Below are 21,941 nucleotides of genomic sequence, written 5' to 3' on the forward strand. Positions count from 1 at the left end.
GTTGCATTCCAGGATGGACTGCCCTATTTTAGGACTGTTATTCGGTGAAAACTTCCTGAAGAAAGCAAAGGGAGTGAATAGAGACAAGCCCATGTAGCTTGAGTCTGTGTCTTGTTTCAAGCATTGCTTCAAGAAATTGGTTAAAGCTGAGACTTGGGAAGCATTTTTGGCTTGGGATTCTGTTCTTTGGGTTTTTAAGAAAATCTTTGCCTTAGCTGGGTTTTGACTAAAGAAAGAGCGCTCTCCTAATTGTCACTATTATCTCTTTGCCTCCTGTCCCTTCACCCGCTCATTGTAACATAGCCCGTAGTACCACTGAAGGAATACTCAAGCTCTCCAGCACAATAGAAACAAAAAGCTTTAGTGTTGTGGTTGTGGAAACCTTTCTGAAGGATAAACCCAAGAAGCCGTAAGGATGTCAGGCAGTACCGAGCAGAGGTGGGCTGGCTGTGTGCTCTGGGGCGCTGGGGCCAGGAGGAGCCACGGATCACGCTGGGGCAGCAGGGGTGGGTCCTGGAGACAAGATGAAAATATTTTTTGAAGTATTTTTTAAAAGGCGTATAAACCTGCCTCTGCCTCCTGGAGGTCAACAGCGATGCTGCTGCGCTGGAAACAAAAAGCATTTTGTATTTTCGGGTTTTTTTCTCTATTTCCCATGAACAGGCGGTTGCCCGAGGGGGTGTGGGGAGTCATGTCGCGACATGCCCCGCGATGGAGGCGCGGCCCCCCCGCCCCTCCTCCCGCCGCTGCAGTGCCGCTGTCCGCCAGGGGGCGCCCGCAGCCCAGCAGCGCCGCCTGTTGTTTATTTCTCTGCTTAGCGGGGTTTATTGATTAATTCATTATCATTTAAACGGTAAAATTAATTTTTATAAATTATAAATTAATTTCGAGGCGGTGGAGGCTGCTCGTTTTTACATTATCGCCTTTTCCTGCGCCCATTGGCGCTGTTTTGTGTGCGCGGAACTCCGCGCTGTGCTGAGCCCCCCGCTCCGCGGGGATTGTCAACTCGCGGTGCGGAATTACGGGATGCTGATTGAAGCCAAGGCTGAGAAACATCTCCGCGGTTCCTCCGCTTATCCTTTCGCCAAGCTGAAAAATCCTTCCTGATTTATATTCCAGTCTTTCTTTCAAATTGGAGCAACCGTAAAGTGCTATAATGTTATACCTTTTCAAACCTAGGGGGAAGACTATTCCTAACAGACCTAATTGATACCATGTTTATCCTGACAGTCAATTTATTCTTGCTTTATTCTAAATTCCCCCTCTTTTGTGTTGCTAAGCTTTAGGTTTTGTGTTACATCCTCTTGTCCCAGTTAAAAATACTAATAAGCCTCCTAAACTGGACCACAAAAGCTTTGTCATTTTTGTTTCAGAGCACTAATAACTCAATGCTGCTTCATTACTAAAATTACATCGTTACTGCCCTGTACCTTTTCCCATCCATGACAGCAGTAAAAATACAGCCCCAATGTACATGGATGTACATGGATGTTCCTTGTGTTCTGCAACATTTAATCCAGTATCTGTCATTGGACTAGAGTTTGTTGGCATTGTTAATTCTGGACCTATCTATATTTGGGGTTATTTTTCTGTGGAAATAATTGTAGTGTTCTATGCTCTGTCTTATTTTTAGATTTTCTGCCCACATGTCTCAATACTGTTAGTTTCTTTGTACTAATGTATTTGTCTTTTGTGGTTATTTCAGCGTTTAGCATCATCTAGGAGTTGATTCAGTATGCAGGGTATCCCTTAGTCCAGGTCATTAATAAAGATGTTAAATAAAACTGTGACTAACGCTAATCCCTCTGGCACACAGCTGGACACTTCCCTTCCAACTCAGCACATTGCCACTCATCAGTACCCTTTGCTTATGGTCTGGCAGCCAGTTTTCAGTGCTTGAGATAGTGTGTCACATCCCAGGTCTTCGGAGTTTGTCCACAGAGCAAGATTTTTTTAATAGAAATTGCATCAAACATTATCTTTTGTTGTTTTGTTCCACCAATTATTAAGTCCACTTTAAAAAATAATTTATGTGATGCTTTTTTCATTAGTCACCTCTTCTTTTGATTGCCATTTTGTCTTATTTCTTCTGAAATCTAAGTTTGTGTCCATATTGTCTTATGTTTCTGTTGTCTGTACTTTCCTTCTATATTGTGTGTCAGTGTCTAACAAATATTTGCCAAACTTCCTTTATTTGAAAACCAAAAGGAAGTATGGGCATATATTTGTATTTTTTAAGTCTAGTACCATACTTTAGAATGCAGAGCAAAATTAGACAATATTACAGTAGCATATCTACAGTAATAAGCCTATGAAGAGAAATGAGGAGAGAGAACTGGCTATTCTTGTGTAGAATTCCTGGAAAGACTTTTAAAGGATGCCTTACATTTGTTTGCTATCCTCACTAATTCCTTAAGAATTCCTTTGGATATTGAGACATATATCAGATAGACATGTTTATTTGGTGTTTCCAGGTATGACTTTTTTCCAATGTATGTTCTTCATTAGTGTTTTTTTTGTACTTTCTGATAAGCTCTTCAGATGTTTCCAGTTGTTCTTTTTCCTTGCATTTCTACATGCCAATGTTTTATTAATTTCTCAGAATTATGTTTTTGGTAGTCTGTTACTCATATGCTGCCATGGTGTCTGTGTTCATTTCTTGGTTTGGAGTCTAATACTTTCTGATCAGAGGCACCAGGCGTCATTATATCCTCGCATTCTGAATTCTACCCTCTTGCTTGAGTTCTGTGCTGTTGGTTTGTCTGCTGAAATCTCTCTTCTCCAGATAATGACATTGCTGACAAAATTGAGTCTCTGAGATATGTTTTAAAAATATTTGTATAAGGAATTAAAGACATACTGTGAAAGTAGTCATATAAATAGAGTAGACCTTGCTGCTGACTCCCTCATTATTTGCATGTAGCCATTAAAGGCAAGATTCTTCCAAAAGGAGAGTGAAAATGATAGGCAACTTGAGAACTGGGTTGGCATTCAAAAGTGCTTAGTGCTAAGCAACTGCTCTTGGATTATGTGGCTTGATATTATCCTCTGCTGTTTGTTCTGTATTAATGATCATTTTTCTTTAACTGAGGAGTTCCTTTGGTTCTCATCTTAGGGTCTCAGAAACATAGATAATTTTGAGAGATGATGCAGACAGGCAGTAAATATAAATATATGAATAATGTTCCTGGTTTTGTCACCCCTGCAGATGGTTTAAGCCAATCTCAGAACTCATGCTGTTCATCTCTAAGCCAGAGACTTATGACAATAGTTAAGACTTCTGCCGTGATGTAAACATCATAAACTATCTTTGCCTTAGGCAAATACTGACTTTTATGAGGATTTCATGTAGGATTTTTAGTGTTATTTTGACCACCACATTTTCCATGGCAAGATCACTGGTATTCAGGTATTGCCATTCATGAACATCTCCTCCAACTGTCTCTCAAAATTCATTCAAGAAAATCTTAATCACTTCCTTTCCTGCATTTTTGGGTGTGGTGCCTCGTGTATCTGCCTAAAGATTTCTGACATCTTGCTGGCCATATAGTACAGAGAAATGAGAATTTTTGCTTTTTCATGCAGGTTTTCCTTTTTTTTTTTTTTTTTAATTAGTGTCACAGAAACACATATCACTGTAGGAGACTGGTGAAAACAGTGATTTTTTCATAACTTTAAGTTATTTGCTAGCCAAACAGTTTAATATTTTAGTGATTTCTTTAAATGAAACTAGCTAAAATTTTTTTGAGCTATTGTTTGGGGATTTGTGAAAGATGCTGGCTGCAAGCAGGTCATCATGTATATGTGTTCAGTGCCTGCTTGACCCGTGTCAGAATGGGGAGATGGGAGACTCTCAGCCTGCTGCTGCATTGAACCAGAGAGGTTGGATTGTGTGTCTGCAGCAGCACACCGTGAATAACGAGCCCCAGCACAGGGCTGGTGCACCTGCCATTGCTGCAGGGCAGAGAGGCAAGTGGTTCCAAAGGGAACTGACCTTTTTCTTGCAGGCACTGAGTCAATCCCATATCCTAAGGCACACATTCTGCGTTAAAATTATTATAGCTCTCCTGGCATTAGGCTGAACAACACACTCTGGTGAAAATCTATGGGAAAAAAAAACAAAATATGATGTTGATGGTAGTTTGTTTATTGTTTTTAATTAAGTCTTTATAGGAAATATATTCGGTAATTTTGAAAAGCATGAGTAAAGTTAAATTGTCCTCTGATAAAGATGAATTTAATTAAAGTTTAAAATAAAATTTTGAAATCTTTTTGCCTGAATTAGCAGCTCGCTAGATAGCAAAATATAAATGACAATGTTTATCACTAAATGTGACTCACAAAAAGCTGGCATCCTTTTAAATTCTGTAATACAGTGATATCCACTGGCTGCTACCTCAGCTGAATTTCTATCCCTAAGATCTGATTTACAAATAGACAACTTTCTGTTAAATTATTCACATCTCATAATAATTGATGTAACAGAGTTGATCTTATGCTGGAGCATATTTGATCATAAATTCAATGAAAACAGCCACCATCTTTGTGATGTTTGTCCAGCTAAATCCTTCAGTGAATAAAATAATAAAGATGCCAGCTGTGTTTGTTTTATGATCACTGCTGCAATAGTAGGCGGAAAATACAAATGAATAAAGGACTTAATTTTTCCTGTTGGATTTATAAACTCAGAATCCTACTGCGAAGAGTTTAAATTGAAAAAGTAAAATTTTTACTTCTGTCACATTCTTATAAATGCATTGTTTGCTTTTGTGTCCCTATTGTTTGGAAATACAGAGTAGTTTTAAAAAATTGATACTGTTTGGATATGTGTGGCATGGATATTTGGTTATCTGTGGTCTCTGGTAAGGAAATCTCATAAAAGCAGGTTAAATTTATGCTTTTCACTCAGATATCATTGCATGTTGAGAATGGGCCATCACTTTTGTGTTGCCTTCTTTGGTTAGATTTTATGGCATTTTTAAAGTTCTATTTATTACTATATAATGTTAGCGTGCCCCAAACTAATTTCACCACCCTGATATAAAAAAATCATGCTGTGGATCATTATTGGCCTTCCTGCAGCATTATGACTTTTGCAGAATGCTGTTACATTCCTTTTATTTCTTTCATATTTGATCCTTGCAGTGCCCTTGAGTCAGGCTTTATTCGGCAGCCATGAGGGCATGAATTTTCCTGAGATGTTGACAGACAGCGTTTGGTGAATATCATTTTTCCGTCAGCTACAGCCCATGTCTGTGCTGCAAACTAAAGCAGAGCCAGGGACTGTCTGCTGGCCCCGAGGCCATGTGAGAGACCTTGGCTGCAGCTGTGCTGAGCAGCACTGGGGCATGCATCCCCTGTGGGCTTGATGTGGTCCCCGTGCAGCTGCAGGTGCAGTTATTACTTTGGGGTAGTTCAGCCTCAGGTTTTTAAATCAAAATTTCCAGAATAAAGTAACACACATGTTGCAGACCATAGGAATTGTGTTCTAGTGTAATATATGGCGTGCCTTGCTTGTAGGAGCACAGAACCTGCTGCAGTTTGGGAATGGTCCCTGGCATGGGAATGGTCCCTGGGCTGTGTGCAGGAGTGAGTTTGGAGCATGCTGCTGACATGGGCAAAGTGATCCAGGGGCAATGTGGACACTCAGTAGCTGAGCAGTCAGGCTCTTTGACTGGCCCTGTGAATTCAATTCAGCAATAAGGCTTCAGCAGAGAGATTCCTACTATTCCCTGTGCCCACCCAAGCATATTCCTGGTGAAGCTCCCTGCTTGCACTGTTCTGCTAGGACTCTTTGTCACTTAAGCCTAAAGTCTTAGGAAAAGAAAAATAAGAAATATCCCCAAACTATGCATCCAGAATGATATATACATTTTACCTTTTTTTTTTTTTCTTTCCAGCTTTTCCAAGATACTTTCTTGTCTTCCCAACCAACTTTATCATTCTGATCTTGATTATCGTAATAGACTTCTCATATCCTCTGCTGATCAACATCCTTATTCAGATCATATAACAAGCAACCAGTAAATTCAATTTTGGTTTTTTGTGTATTGTTTAATTCTCTTCCCAACACTGGCTGGTTTGCTCCATTATTTTTGAGCCCCTTCTTATCCTTTTCAAAATCCTCCATAATTTTGCCTCTTCCTCTCTTTCTTCACAAAGCTTCTGTTCTCTGTTTTTATGTCAGTGATCTCTTTCTCATATTTAACCCTTCTCATGTCCCCTAGATAGTTCAGGCAGAGTTAGAACTGCTGCTTTCCTTTCTGGGAATCAGATGGGCTTATTTATACAGTGAATTTATCAGTTGTTTGTGGTCCTTGACTCCAGGCTTCTTGTTCTCAGTTTGGAATCTGCTAGGACTTGTCAGCCTCAAATACCTGCTTTTGCAAAAGCTTAATATTCTTTTAACACCCTAAAATGAGACCCAGATGTTTATTTACCTCCAGTTCAGTGACAGCACACATGACCAGAGCTTCATGGATTCCAAGCAACCAGTAAATTCAATTTTGGTTTTTGTGTGTGCAATTCCATGTGTGCAATACCTTTTGAGAATCCACTTGCTTTTTTTCATTGTTAGAAGTGGCCCAAGCTCTGCTGGCAGTCAATTTTTAGTGATAGCTGGCTCTTTGGGAAATCTGACCTTTAGTGGTCACTTTTATAGATAAAAATTTTGATTTTAGCTCTTAAATCACCTATGCTGATTTATGCCTAAATAGCAGTAACTCCCTGCTTAGCTGTCTCTCTTTCATGATACTTTGACAGGATAGGATTTGCAAAAATAGTTCAGGGTTGAGTTCTTCCCTACTGCAAGCCAATTTCTGAGTGTCAGCACTACATCTTCACACATATATGAGTACAGGCACTTAAGATCCATGTATTTCAGTAATTGGTGACTAAAATAGATGGAGTTTGTGACTTGATGATTCACCTCCAAGATGTTTATGGATAAAAACCATAAACATATATGTTGAATTTTTAGAAAGACATTTCAATACAGATAAGTGTGGATATGTAATGTTCCCCTTAAAAAGAAAAATCAAAATAATGTTACATTGTCTCCAAATTGAGTACTAGAGAGATCACTGTTTTCTCCTTTCATGGTGGTCCCTGCATAAGAAACCTAGAGTTTTTTTCCCCTTTTTCAAGTTCAAAGTCAAGTTCGTATGTTAACACAAGCATATTTGTCTCTTAACAAGTTTTACTGCCTTTGGTGTCAGACACTGGATTTTCAGCCTGACTGGTTCTCTCTACTCAAAGAGGACCTAAAGTTCACTTTAGGAAGTTTCTGTCTGCATTAATGTAAAGAGAAAGTGGTGTGCTAGATCAGGAGAGTGGCTCTGGAGGAGGAACGGCGCTTTCTACCCCGCAGTGCTGGTGTGAAGGTGGTGTCCCACCCTGTGCCACCTGGACCAAGTGCCTGAGGGTCAGGGCAGCTAGCTCTATGAGATGCAAGTCTGCCCAAATACAGACATAATAATACCTAATTAAGTGTTCTTGACTGCATAGCTAGACTATATTGCCCATATGCCCTCATTACCACCATTTCAGCCTCTTCCTCTCAGTATTTACCAGTCCTGCATCATTTCCCTCTTGTGCCTTAGCTTAGAAGCATGGTTGCAAAAAGACCAGGATGCCTGCTTTTACATAATTGCTCAGTCTCGTTGGGTTCAGCCAGGCAACTCATCTGCATAAAGTTAAATACATGCATGTGCCTGGGGTCTGTCTTCCAGAGTTTTCCAGGCTTGGGGCATTCTCTCTGCCTCCAAATCTCTCTCCGCCTTTAATGAGCTGTATAAATAAATACAAAGTACTCCTGTTAGTTCCATAGCCACAAAAATATATTTTATTAGCTGAGAGGTATACAGTAATAGAAAAGATCAGACCCATGCAGTGTTTTAGGCAGCAGTGGGAGGACAGGGCAAGTAGCTGCTTCCAAGTGGTTGATGGATCTGAGGCCCCAGCAAGACAGATTTGTAGGTTAACTCTCATAAATGATCTTTGGCTTCACTGACTAAAGGAAGGTCACCCTTCTCAGGGCACTCCCTGCATGCTGCAACCTTTTAGCAAATTCTTGTTGAAGTACTGAGCAAACAAACCAGTTCTTATTTACATTAGAATGAAATTAAAACTTCTTAAACCCAAGACGATAAAATATCAGACAGAAGGGTAGAGATTCATAGAGCAGTATTAATGTTTATTTACTAGCACTTAGTTCTGTCTTTGTTTGTTTTCTAAAGGTAATAGGTCCAGGAAGACAGCTGGAAAAGGGAAAATAAGGAAGACTTTGTTTACTTCCCTAATGGGTGCACCTAGTCGACAAATTTGAAAATCAGAGCTTTTTTTCTTTTTCTTCAAAATATCTTTTGCATGGATTTATTTGGAGAGAAGCAATTCAGGTTGTCAAAGGTGGCATGAGGAAAAACACAGAGCTTTGACTGCATTGCGTGCCAAAGGTTTAATTCAGCTATTTCTGTGTTGGGGGGTGGGGGCTTATTCCCTCCTTTTTTTTTTCTTTTTTTTTTTTTACCTATGTCCAGCCAGTGAGGAAATAAATATGTGAAGAAAGAATACTATGGAATGTTAACTCCACTGCTATATTTTTCTTCCTTTTATCATGCCCAAGATTCACTGAAGTTCATATAAATTCACCATGCCTTATTTTAAAAAGCATAACAGAAAGGCATTCTTCCTTTAAGAGTCAGACTGTAAAAGGTGATTTTCTTTCACTCAGTTTGGTTTAAGCCTGTAAAAAGCATTAAGTGAAAAATCTGATATATTTGTTAGGGCATTTACTGCATTACTAACTTATATTTTCAGTTCTCACTGAAAGGTTTATAGAGAACATAAACCTTGAAGAGTTTTGTTCAGGATTAAAGTTATATTTTCTCCATTTTCTGGTGAAATAATAGCTCATAAAGTGATTGAGGTGTTAGTAATTATTTTTAGCTCTGTTTATTTTCCGAGGTTATTCTGTTCAGCTTTCTGAGGTGCACACAGACAGCCTTTAAAAAACATTCACCTTGATCAGAAGATTCACGCCCTTTAAAGAATTTCAGAATAATCAAAAGCTTCTGACTAGATGTCACCACTGTGTTGTTTTTCTTCATTAATTGCGCTTACAGCAAAGATCTACCAGTAATCTATGAATCTGGCATATTCAGTAGTGGTCTGTTGTGGTGTAAGTAATGTACTAGGTCTTCCATAATTAGTATCTTTAATACTGGCCTAATTGGGATGCTGACAGAATTAAAACAGTTGATTGGTGTTGCCATGTAAAATCAAGAAGAAGTAATTGCTAAATTCTTTCTGGGACAAAATAGTAAGGCATGTTCTAATTAAAATTTTTTAGGAAATACTTTTTATGGGAAATACCCGTATCTAAGAGAAACTGCTGGAAACTGAATGAAATAATGTCATTTACTTAAGGTAGTCTTCTTTTAGTTTCATTACTTAGTTCTGATTTTAAACAGTAGCAAAACACTGTACCCAGCAATCATGCTGCCTAGGCTATACAATGTCAGAATTCCTAGGAATTAAGGAAGTTTTGTGATCACATCACACAACACCACATTCTCAATAGCTTAGGGTATGTTATCACTGCATATACATTGTATATTTGCTGTTTAAATAAACTTCTGTTTAGTGTCTCCCATGTAGACTCCATACTTCTTGCTTCATTTGATACTCCAGCATATGTTATTCTGGCAAAAAGATGATGAGCATCAAATGTAAATCTAACTCTGTGTCAGAATTGGAAGAAACAAGTAGGAAAAATATCTGCAATATTGTCAATGAACAGTATAAGCAATCTTCCCACCCAAAGCTCTCGATAGTTGGTGCTGAGTTTCTTTGGAAGGTTTCATAGCTCAGCATATTTATTCTGAGGCATCAGAGCAAGAGCTAGCCCAGGTAGGTCTCACAGAACTCAGGATACTTTTAGGTCTGTTGTACATTGACTGGTTCTCCATCAGCATAGCTTTTAAACATCAAATCAACCAAAATCAGTTTTTAAAAGGGGTGTGTTCTGTAATGGTGGTAATGTTCTGCTTCCTCTATTAAGCAGACCAACCAAGCTGGAAATCACAAGCATCATTGTTTTAAACAAATACAGAAATACATCTGAAACAGACACTAAAACACACCAAATCTAGTGCAAGAGACTCAGGGAGAAATAGACTCATCTAAGTTTTTGTCTTGAGTTGCATTAGGTGATGACACAAATAATCAAGTTCTAATTGAGTATAATGGCTATTGTCAAAAGTGAATTGCCTTCAGAGGTTAAATCACTTCATTGTCTAGCTTAGGTGTGACCAAACTGAGTCTCTGAAACCTAATCTGACTCATGAGCAGTTTAAGCTTCTTAATTCTCTGTTCTGAGAAGTTCAGGAGCTGCGACTGTAATTTTGGTTTACCTACTGGGTCAGTAGATTCTTTTTAAAAATTACCAAGTATATGCCATTATATACCTAGGGCTAAATCTATATTAATCAAAATAGAAAACCTAGTTGTCTATATTGTTAGAACCTTCATTTGTTACGTTCACCTTTTTTCCTGAAATGCTATTGCAGCATCTTGGCTGCTTTCCAACTCATGGCATCTGGGCAAATGTCAAATGAGAATTTGTTCAGACAGGCCAGGGTTCTCATTACCATCCTGGAATGCACTGAATGAACTTCCCTCCACAGCTTTCCAAATGGGGAAAGCTCTGACCTCTGCTATGTTGGCATTAACAGCAATGCCAAGGAATCAACACTGACTGTGTTATTTTCTGTTCCATATCAGTGAATACTTATCATTGGTTGTCATGGCTTTTATTGTAGTAATAAATATTTTGACCACCTTTTCAGTACTTCAGTGGATAAGACTTCTGATGCCTGTAATATGGTAATATAATTAAAGGGGATCAAACTAATTTTTAAATTTCCAAAGAGATCATATCATACACCACAGAGAAATCACGGTGGCCTGAAGACTGTGGCCTGCAGTGTTGTGCAGGAGCACAGAGCAAGGACAGGCACTGGGAGCAGTACAACCATGTTATACATGTTAGAGCCAGTGCGGGCTTTGTCCCAGCCTGGCTCATCCAAGAGCGAGTCATTGTGCTCATGTGACAATCTTGATTCTATTCAGGTGCTGAGTGTACAATTAAAGCGATGGCCAAGGGAGTCTGGAGACTGGATTTTCCCATCCTGTATGTCTAGAGAGCTCAGTGTTTCTGAGTCTAAACTGTTGCCAACGTCTCAATTTGGGAAGAGCAAGAGGGGCATTGGGTCTTTGGAGACATGTCTTTTCTAGGGAGAGTGCACAACCCAGGACTGCTGTTGGCAGCCCCATGCAGGTGTGGGGTACAGTCCCAACAGTGACATGTCACACTGGCTCTGTTTGATTGCATTATTCACTCTGTAGTTTGACTTGAGGTACCTCTATATTGTGCTGTAGAGCAAATTCTGCATTTTGTGATTGATCAGCAACAAGTAAAACACTGCTTGAGTGAGCCTTCAAATGATTTTGTCTTATTTTGTTCATCAGTTTTAGTCCTCAATACCCTTTGTGTAAAACACTGAAAAAATGGTAACATCTTTGCTCTGTTCTATTCTCATCTTGATATACTCCTTTATGCCTTCATCTGTATCAAAAGCTAAAAGCCTGGCATCAAAACTTGTGTTCAGTTGTTGTGGTGGTTTCTTGATGGCTAAATAAACCCTCTCGAGCTCCGTGGAGGCACGGGGCCCGTTCGGGAAGCGGCTCCTGCACGCTGGAGCTGGCACAGCGGCTCTTTGAAGACAGTGGGTGTTCTCTGCATGGTGGCGACAACAGAGAGGCTGCTGGAGCTCCTAAAGAGGAAATGCTGCTCAGGTAGGCCCTGCTCTGATTCGTGTTTCACATAGCTGCTGCTGCTACTAGGATCACGTGGAGATTCAGAGGTATAAGCTGTCAAGGCACATGTGGGCGTTTCTGTGTCAGCTGCTAGAGGACAATGCATCTGCAAAGTATTAACTGCAATGCATGGTGTTGTACGGTTGTGTGCAGAGCTCAGGAGAGGCTAGAGCCTGGCATGAGGGCAAAAGGCTGCTGTCCTCAAGCAGCCTTGGGTGAAAATGTCCCCATACAACCACTGTGTCAGGGCCATGGGAGGTGAGCTAGCACAGGGACTGTGCAGGAGCCCTGTCATTGAGGGACCAGAGCATCCTCTGTGAGATGAGCTGTGAGCGCTGCCGCCTGCCCTGCCTGATTCACACCAATTTGTTATTTCTCTTCATACCATTAAACTTTAAGCTTTGCTAAATGGTGTGATTGTTCAGGTTAACTGTGGTTTTGTCTTTCAGCACTTCAGGTTGCAGGAGTTTGCTTAGAATAAAGAAAGCTGAAATTTCCGAAGGGAACTAGGTGCCTCACTCCTCTAGGCCATGCTATAAATGCCAGTTGAGAAATGAATTAATGATGCACTGCAAGAATCATATCTTCACATGGAAAATGTGCACAGTAAATGATTTTTGCTTTGGGAAGTATTTACCTCATCCTGCTAGGAGCATATAGACAGCTTATTATCTCCATTTGTTTTAATGCCCATTTGTCTTAATTATTAATGTGAATTTGAACTGCCTTCTTCATTGCATTTAAAAGCAAATCACCCCAAGTTCAGAAGTTCACTGCACATGCCCCAAACTTTTTTTTCTTAAGAGCTTAAACCAAACTTCAGTGATCTTAGTCATGTTCTGCTTGACCAAATACTGACCTTCCTCTGCAGTAGAAAGACATTTAAGCCTGTTTTCTGAAATTAAATCAAATTCTTGTAATCCAATGAGATTTACAACTGCTCAAGTCTAGTCAGATTCATATATATTTCAAGTAAAACGGGTTCCTATGGTGTTTGTTTTTCTTGCGCTAAGGCTGTATATAGCATTTGGGATTAAACTGAAAATCAATGTGTTTCACAAATGTCATCAGACTAGGTGTGTAAAAATATTCCCAGTATTTCTCAAATCTAATATTTTTCTAATATCTACATATTATTTAATGCTCATTGCCAAAGGTTTCTCTGTATTCTGCTGTACACCACATTTTCTGAAAGTATGTATGCTGTCATGGCTAGTAACTATTCCTCAGTGATTAGTGTGACAGTAAGTGAAGCGTGAATATCGAGACTTGCCATATCATGCATGCCAAGTTCCTATATGGCCCAACTGCTGTGAGACAAAACATGCTATTATGTTTTAGACACAAAGCCATATTGTATGAAATTCCATCCTGTCTCATACTGAAAGAGGTGTATTTAAAAATGAAATCTTTTTTTTCTTCAGTTCTTTTTGTTAACTTCTGTATTAGGTATTTAACTACTGAGCCCCATCAGAAAATTTAGCCTTTGTCTTTATTGAGGAATCAGGTTTCAAACTTAAATTAGACAAATTGTTAATGTTTTAAGGTGGATGTTTTAAAGAGAATATTGGCCAAAAAAAAAAAAAAAAAGAAACAAAGCAATCATTCCAATGTTCCAGCCACTGAGATTATGCTCTAAATAGGGTTTTCTAAACAATTCTGATGTAGCAGATGTAACTTTAATACATGATCATACAGTACATTTTTCACAAGTAAAGAATAGCTTGTCTTTAAACAAAGCAGCAAAATTAGTCATGCATTCCATAAAGGCATTGGTTGTTAATACTGACAACCTCAGGAGCCCACATCCATGTGGTTTTTGTAGTGGCCATTGATTTCCAGAAGTGACCTTTGCAGAAGACATGAGTTTTGGAGAAGAATTTTTTCATTGTTGAGCAAAGCTCTATAAACAAAATTAGAATTTTAATGTAGAACTTTAAAGATACAGCTAAGCTAGGGGAAAGTGGTGATTTGATCCATGAGTTACTCAGATGATCTTTGGCCTGTGTTACACAAGAGGTGACACTTGATCGTTATGGTCCCTTCTGAGTTTGAAATCTATAAGTGCTTGGAAACATAATCCTAATAATGTAGCAACTGGAATCCTCAAAGCACTGACAAACTACTAGCACCAAGCCCACACCCCCAGCACTACTTGGAAGGTGATCAGGGAAGATAGATCTAATAATAATAGCAGATTGAAATATTTTTGCAGGTTATGCAATGAATTTAGTCTTCTTTCTATTTATTAATTATAAAACTGGTACCAATTATGACTGATTTATTCATAATTATTTAATTAGTTGATGTGATTATTTTGCAGCCCTAGATATTTTGTTGGGTTTTTATTATATTAAATATATAATGTACTGATTATTTGATGTTTATCTTTGGTTTCTCAACTGATTTCAGTAAATATGTATTTTTTTTTGTCTAAACTCAGAAGGTGACTGGCTTTCTACACTGTTCCTATTCAAAACCTGTTCCGTTTATATTAGTTTTTCTGAATTTCTTGCAAAAAGACCTTAGCAGTATACCAAGGTGACCATTAATGCAGTCAAAATGTCAGCATCACTCTGTTCAAGGAGCTGCAGATGGCATCCAAAATTTCACCTGCAAGTTGGTGTTTGAATGTTATTTTCTTTGGCTTTGCTTGGCCTCACCTAATTAGCATCTCCACTGTATGTATGGATCAGCTAAGGAATGGTGTAATTCTTATATTGGAGGGTAATATTTCACTATTTAGGTGACTGCATTTTCTGAATTAACAGTAATTCTCATTCAAGACAGAGCAGGTTTACTATAGTTCCTAAAATCTTGGAGCTACCTCTGTAGGGAAAATTTACATTGGTGAAATGGTTTGACACAATCTCTGAACAATTCATTGGTCCAGGGGGGATTAGGACTCAGGGCTCACAGATTCAATATAATCACCATTCCATGGAAATTTTGGATGTGTAGAAGAATTAATACCAATTATCCTTGAATATTTGCCACTCCTTTTCTTTGTTAATAATAACTTTTGTCTTGGTATCTTGCTGTGTTCTGTAATGAAGTTATCTGTAATTGTCACAAAAGTCTACTGAACATTTTCAACAATCTGGTAGTTCAAATAGTCTGGAATTATTCTAATTTAAATGCAATTTATGAGCAATGAGTCTTTCATTCAAGGTGTTTTTCTTTTGTCACAAACTGAAAATGCAAACAGAAAAAGATGTGCCCATCAGACACACTGGAGTTCATCTGTTTAACCTGAAATAGCAATTTTGAAATCTAATCCTGGGAATTCAGTAAGATTATGAGTGATGAGATACAGTACCCTAAAGTGGTCAGCACTCCTAAGCAATTCATCCCTGGGTACTTTCTGGACATATATCCTGTCAGTTCTCAAGCAGAGATCAGATATGCACAGTATTCAAATTTCCATCTAGCATACAGTTGCTAGAAATTAAAATGACAGCCAGTGGCATACTTTTTGAATGACTGCAGATATCAGCATATCATGCATATGCCAGTACATAATTTAGGATAGATGCTTTTGACTTTTATTATTTTTAATTTAAAATTAATATCTAAAATTAGGGGGGATTTTTCCACACTGATGATGGTATGGACATGTACAAAAGGTTGTGTATATGACATTTGTAACTTAAATCTCTCACTGTAGTAATCTTTTTTTTATTTATTTAGTGTTTTCAGTGTTGTCTGTTCTTTGTTGAAGAAACAATTTTCACCTGTGCCTATACTGTTTCATATAAATCATGCCATGTCAACCCAATAAAAGAGTAATGCTGCTTAATTCATCTTCTTGATTTTTTTTCTGGAAAGTCAGCTTGAGCTGCAAAAAATGAATATTTGCATGAAACATGCTGTAGGAATATTGATTTTAGAGGAAAGCATAATCTTTTTGAAAGGCTGAGTTATTTTGAACTGCACTCTACTATCTACTGGTTTTGAGAAACCAGTGCATTGAAAAAACCTTTTATAGAATTTGGCATTTACCCAGTAAGACATCTTTACTGAGCAAAGGCATGGTTGAATTTATGAAGTTTCCTAGTAATAACAGCAACATGATATCAACAAGATTCAGCATGTGTTTTTTTGACTGCATATTACAAAAAGCTTGGTGGCTTTGGAAATTTAGGAAGCAGCTGTAGCTTCCTAGACCCAGGCCACATCTTGCTGATTACCATTTTACTGTCTCCACTTCAAGTCTATTACTTTTTAGATTATATTTTCTTATAATAATCCCAAGGATTTAGCTCCCAGTGAAACAGTAAGTTTTCTCAGTTTCTGTAGGAAGCTTAGAGAAGATAACTCACTTAAATTTAATGTTGGCATTGCATTAACACTTAATGAGAAGTCAATTCCCTGCCATGTGAATATATGAACAAATAAGAAGTCAGTATTTCCTGAAAGACAAATGTCTTTGTAAAACATGATGAATCTGTTGCTTATTAAGCATCACTGGATTTTAAAATTTTATACTTCCTTAAGTTGTGTGAATGTTGCTGTTATCGTAAGCTTGGATTTCATGTGTTCAGATGGTAATAAGCATTTGTTTCCAGCACTGTAAATTTTCAGTTTGTCAGTATGCTCAGTAAAATGTAAATGGATGAATCAAAACAGTTGCTTTCAAGATGCTGTTGCTCATGATGCTTTAGCATACTAGGCAGGGCATATGTGATATGGTGTATTATGTGCTCTGTAGTTGTAAAATTTGTATGAATTTTGAGCTGTCAATACAGAAATGATTAATCAAATCCCTAACCTAAGGAGCGCTTTTCCTGGTAGCACTCCTGGCTATTTAAAACTTGGTGTTTCAACTGTGCTGACTGGAGATGGAATTATAAACAGAGTAATTACACTGTTTTCCAGAAAAACCTTCTTGTTTGTGTTTCAGGCTGAGCTGTGTGAACCATGCAGAAGATCTAGCTTCCAAACTACTCCAGTGTTTCCCAAAGAACAGATTGTCAGCACAGGCAGCTCTGAGCCACGAGTACTTCAGTGATCTGCCCCCACGGCTATGGGAGTTAACTGATAGTGAGTATAACCACCTCCAAATGGATCAGAAACAAAGATTCTAGTTCAGGCAGATTCATGTGTGTATGCTAGCCCCCACATACAGACAGCCTCATGGACAGCCACACACGAAATACGTGACTGCAATTGTGTAGATTGAAATTACATAGTTAGCTTGACACAGGACAAAATGGATTCTTTTTTTTTTTTTTTGCTATCTCTGCTCTGCAGTCTGCAGCCTGCTATCTTTGTATTTGATTATGTGTGGAGCCAATAGAATTCTCTGAATTGTCATAAAGCAAAAGGAAAAATGCAATTTACATATTTAGTGCTTTTCACTTATAACATACAGTAATTCTTAACTAGCTGCAGCACACAGGATAAAAATCAAGCTGTGTTTGATTCACAGAATCTCTGTGTGTTCTAACAGTAACCTTCTTTAAGAAAGGACTTGTCATTCAGAAGTCTGTGAAACACAAAGTAAACAATCAGTTAATTTGCTGAATTAACTGTACAAAGAGGATAGCAGATGATATTCTTAGCTAAGAATGCTTTCACTCTTTTCATACATCCTTTTGCTTCCTTTATTAAACTGAATGCATTCCAGTTGGCTTGGCAGAAATGTTCCTATCATCATGTATGCTGCCAATTATCTTTTCAGTAATTTAAAATCATTTATATTGTATGTCTGTATGTTGTTTTTCAGTGTTAAAAGCACACCACTATTTATTCTAGGGAAAAAATAGTATAATGAATAATATTTTTTATTCAGAGAAGATTCTATTATTATAAAAAGGTTTCACAGGGAAATAACAGTCAGCATTTTGCTTTAACTCAACATGGTGAAGAGACACTTGCGTGCATTACAGCATTGTATGTTCTTTTCTGTTTTCAAACATGCATCCATTAGCTAAATATCTATATCCAGTACCTCAAGGCAGAAAGTTCAGAGATGCAACAATGGAACATATGTGTGTAACTATGGCTGATTTAAAAGCTTGCTTCTAAAAACCAAGCTCTCTTTTTGAATATTCATCCACAGTAGAATCTGTTTGCAGTCACGTCGGTACAAAAACTTTTGTCTTCCTGAAGTTTATCTTTTCCATCCTCAACAGCTGTAGTAGTCACATTTTGAACTGGTTCTGTGGCTTGGCTGTCCAAGTACCTACTCCCAGCTCTGCTCTGAAAAGCACTCTCCCATTTTTAGAATATGAAGATTAAACCAAAATATCACCAATAATTTATGTCCATCACTGTCATAGACTGTGTTCTGGCACTGCAAAAAGATTCCCAGTTTCCTTCTCTGCCATGGTGACCCACCACTGTTTGCTGGCTCTGGTACTTGATAAGCAGAAAATTTAAATGTCCAGTGTAAGTTAAGGCAGCTGCTGTTGAAAGTCTGCCTTTGCAGAAACTGATGCAGAGATTCTTTTCTTCAGAAGTAATGAAACATCAAGAATGCCAGTTCATTTATCCAATTTCCACCAAATGGAAAACAAAAATCACTCTGCAGTGGTGACATCTCAATCTTTATGACTGTGTGATTTAATCTAGCCAGGATTTTGAATTCTGAATTCTGCAGGAGCACTTTTCTGTTAATATGGACTTATTACCCACTTGCCACTTAGTTTATCAGTCAGTGGTTAAATCCAGTTCTATCAGTGAAGTAAATGCCTACACATTATCACTCTGCAGCAGGCTGCCAACAGAGACAGTCTTGTCCTAGTCATTAACAAGCACAATGTATGCAGAACACCAGAGGGGAATTAAAACCACAAAAAATACCTCAGGGTGGTATTTTTAATATGAGAATTTAATTTGTAATTTCACAGATTAAGAATTTTGGCTGCATTAATCCTTTTATCAGCTCACAGCAGGTTATTTGCAGAAGCATAACCATAAGGCGATATTCATTGGCAGAAACACGTCTTTGCATAACGTTAAACATCAGGAGCAGTGAAACCTTTTGAAGGGGGGAGAATAAAGATGAAAAATCATTATATTTTAAAGCAAGGTTCTTCTAAATGCCTCCAGTAAAATTTTGAGTTACAGAAAGACTATTTCTGTGTCTAGGAGATAATCATTATGAAGCATAAATCCAGATGCAAGAAAGGACAATCCCAGTATCAAATACTACAATCATTTCTATTTAGTATGACTTGGATATACTTGTAAACATATTTACAAAACAAAGAAGTCATATACTTTAGAGAGTTGGGAAAATGTTTACTGTGTAGTGAAATTACCAGTTTTTGTGATTCTAGTTCTTTTTGCTAATATTTTACATCAAGAAACACTATTGATAGTTAATTAAATATAGTTATAAACATATCGAGTCTTTATGTAGAAAAAAATTAGTGCTTTCTAATTTGGACACCACCAGTGACTTTGCAAATCTCTGTAGGGAGTAGTATTCATCATGGAATATATTTTTGTCTAATGCTGAATTGTAAATTTTGAGATTTAGCACTTAAAACAAGGGAAAGACTCATATGTGGGTAGAAAAGCAAATGGGATGAATCAGTCAAGTGATTTTCTATCAGAAAATTGTTTTCTTGGAATCACAATATTTCACAACAGTATGGTGATTCTGCCTACACTGAAAAAGTAAAAATGAAGTGTTTGACTTTCTATTCTCGTTTTGACCTTTAGTACTATGTATTTGTATTCTCTGTAAAACTTTACAGTATATTTTTTATTAGGGTTTATTTTAAAAATGTGTGCAAAGTTAGTTTATGTGAGAAGCACAATTTTGCTTGTCTTACTTGGTTTAGTTTCAAGTCAAGGCATAATTTCAGCTGGGTTGGAAGTTCAATTTCCAGATAAGCTCTGTCTCAAAGGTAGCCACTTTCAGTTTTTGAAAATAGTACATTAAAAACATAAGAGCAATGCAGTTCTGCCAAAAACACCTTGTCTAGGAATACAATGCAATTTATGATGCAGCATAGCTTTCATTCATCTGAAAATTGAGCAGTAATCTATAGATTAATCCCTTTTACTAAATATGTGTACTTGTTATTTTCTATTTAAAAATCATTCCTCCCACTTTTCTACTTTTATATTTGAGAGCTCATACTCTTTTATTTGCATAAAATATCTGTCATTAACAATGTGTGTTACCAAGGATAACAGAATAGGAAATGCAAGTTGAGATGTCAAACTGCAGTGGGAAGGTCTGTGCCTAAAGCAATAGCCAGGTCTTTTAAAGACATATAGATGAAAAAAGTAGTTCCAGAAATTTACAGATATGCCAGTTGTTAGTGCAAAAAAGAAAACTCTTATGGCCCTGATGAGTTCTTTAGCATTTCCCTATGGAATCATGCAGTGGCAGATCTCATGAGGACATTGTTCAATGGAGGTTTGTTTTCGGGATATATTAAAAGTCATTGATTTTTCCTCATCAGATTGAAGCATCCTAAGTAAAAATGAGTTTTCATATTATCAGTATGTTAGTTCTTAACCATTTGCATTTGGACTGCTGTGATTATTGTCATCATGTCTCCCAATAACTAGTTGCTTGGTGTGACATTGAAGTTGTCAAGGCTTTTCTAGCTCATGCAAAAGGGGATTGCTTCACGTAAAAGATTTTTGAGTTCTTGGGATATTTTTAACAAGCCTAGTTGTCTTTCGTAATTCAAAAAAGAAAGTCAAACTAGTTCAGTTCTGATATCAAGATTCTGAAGATGTAATATGCGATATCAAATTATTGAAAAACCTTGCTGCATGATTTACCTTCTTATTTCTAAGTTCTCTCACCAGGAATTTGAAAGCGGAAGTTATTATTTGTATGGTGGTGTAGAGGACAAATAAACACACCCAATTTGGAAATAGGTGTTTTTTGAAGTTGTATGCAGCTAAGAATGCTTGCACCATGCAATTTCCATCATAATGCATTCAGCTTCTTTCCATTCAGATTTTGTGCACTGCTTACTGGCAGAAATAGGTGGCATATGTGTTTAATGTGTTGTGTTTGTCAAATATATTAATTATTTTAAAATTACTGCTTTTACTGCAAAAAGAAATCAAAATTTCTGAACTGACACTCTTTTTTACAGTGTCTTCTATTTTTACTGTACCGAATGTAAGATTACAGCCAGAGACTGGAGAAAGCATGAGAGCCTTTGGAAAAAACAATAGTTATGGCAAAGGTGTATCAAACAGCAAACATTGAAGAATACCTATGTTCACAACTGATAATGCAGGTAAGAAGTGATTATTGGAAAGGACATCTTTGAAAATGTTCTTTAGTCATCTTTAGAGAAACAAAATACAAAACTCAATTGCACGTCCATATGCAGGCTGATACTCTGGTTTTGCAGTTTTACAGTCCACATGAAGAGTGTAAGCACTCAGGAATGAGTGTCACTGACCGTTTGAAAGCACTGCAGAAGTTGGTGCTGGTATATTAAATAATAGTTTGCCTCTAATTTGGACTGATACTTTTTCCCCCTGACAAAATAGGAAGAGAGAAAATACCTCTTGTGAGTTCTGTTGTTAAATTTTGGGGTAAGGAGGAGAGAAATTCTATGATTTAAGGTCCCTCACAACCCTAACCATTGTATGATTCTGTTATTTAGTAGGTTGCAAGTCTTGGTAGCAGAAGGATGTTCATGATAAAGAGGTGCTGTCATGTTAGTGATTCTGATCTGTACCACTGGATCAACTAATACTAGTTTTGTTCAACCATTGTTTTTCAGCAGTGAAATAGTGTGTAAGATGAATTCTGGTATTTTAAGAGCAGAGCAGAACTTGGGAAGGCCAGGTGAACAGAGAGGCCACTTACCAAATTACAGCAAGGGGATGGTGGAGTTATATCATGGCATTAATTGTCTTCTGCCCATGTGCACCAGCCCAGTGTTTGTTGAGAGGGATTTAACACTTGGCAGACTCTTCCAGATTAGCAGTATTTCTTTATATAGCTGCTTTGCTTATTATACTTCTCTAAATCTTTTCATACCAGTGTTTCACGAAACACCTTAAGAGCAGATTCTTTTCATTCAAAAAATCAAGGCCTGCCATTTTTTTGTGTGTGTTTGTTTTTA

At 37.6% G+C, this 21,941-nt stretch overlaps 1 protein-coding gene across 6 annotated transcripts in view; it reads left to right on the plus strand.

Moving 5' to 3' along the window:
• CDK14 (cyclin dependent kinase 14) overlaps positions 1 to 21,941 on the plus strand; it is a 344,941-nt gene that overhangs the window by 227,926 nt on the left and 95,074 nt on the right. For all 6 annotated transcript variants that reach the window (XM_054273458.1, XM_054273457.1, XM_054273460.1 and 3 more), the window contains 2 exons: positions 16,781 to 16,920; positions 20,955 to 21,101. In XM_054273458.1, the coding sequence (XP_054129433.1) occupies positions 16,781 to 16,920; positions 20,955 to 21,070 (256 nt within the window). In that variant the 3' untranslated portion in view covers positions 21,071 to 21,101. The remainder of the gene's footprint in view (positions 1 to 16,780; positions 16,921 to 20,954; positions 21,102 to 21,941) is intronic.

This window comes from Melozone crissalis, unplaced genomic scaffold (genome assembly GCF_028551555.1).
Source record: "Melozone crissalis strain CALT ecotype California unplaced genomic scaffold, PUWL_Pcris_2 ptg000016l_1, whole genome shotgun sequence".
Taxonomy (NCBI): Eukaryota; Metazoa; Chordata; class Aves; order Passeriformes; family Passerellidae; genus Melozone; species Melozone crissalis.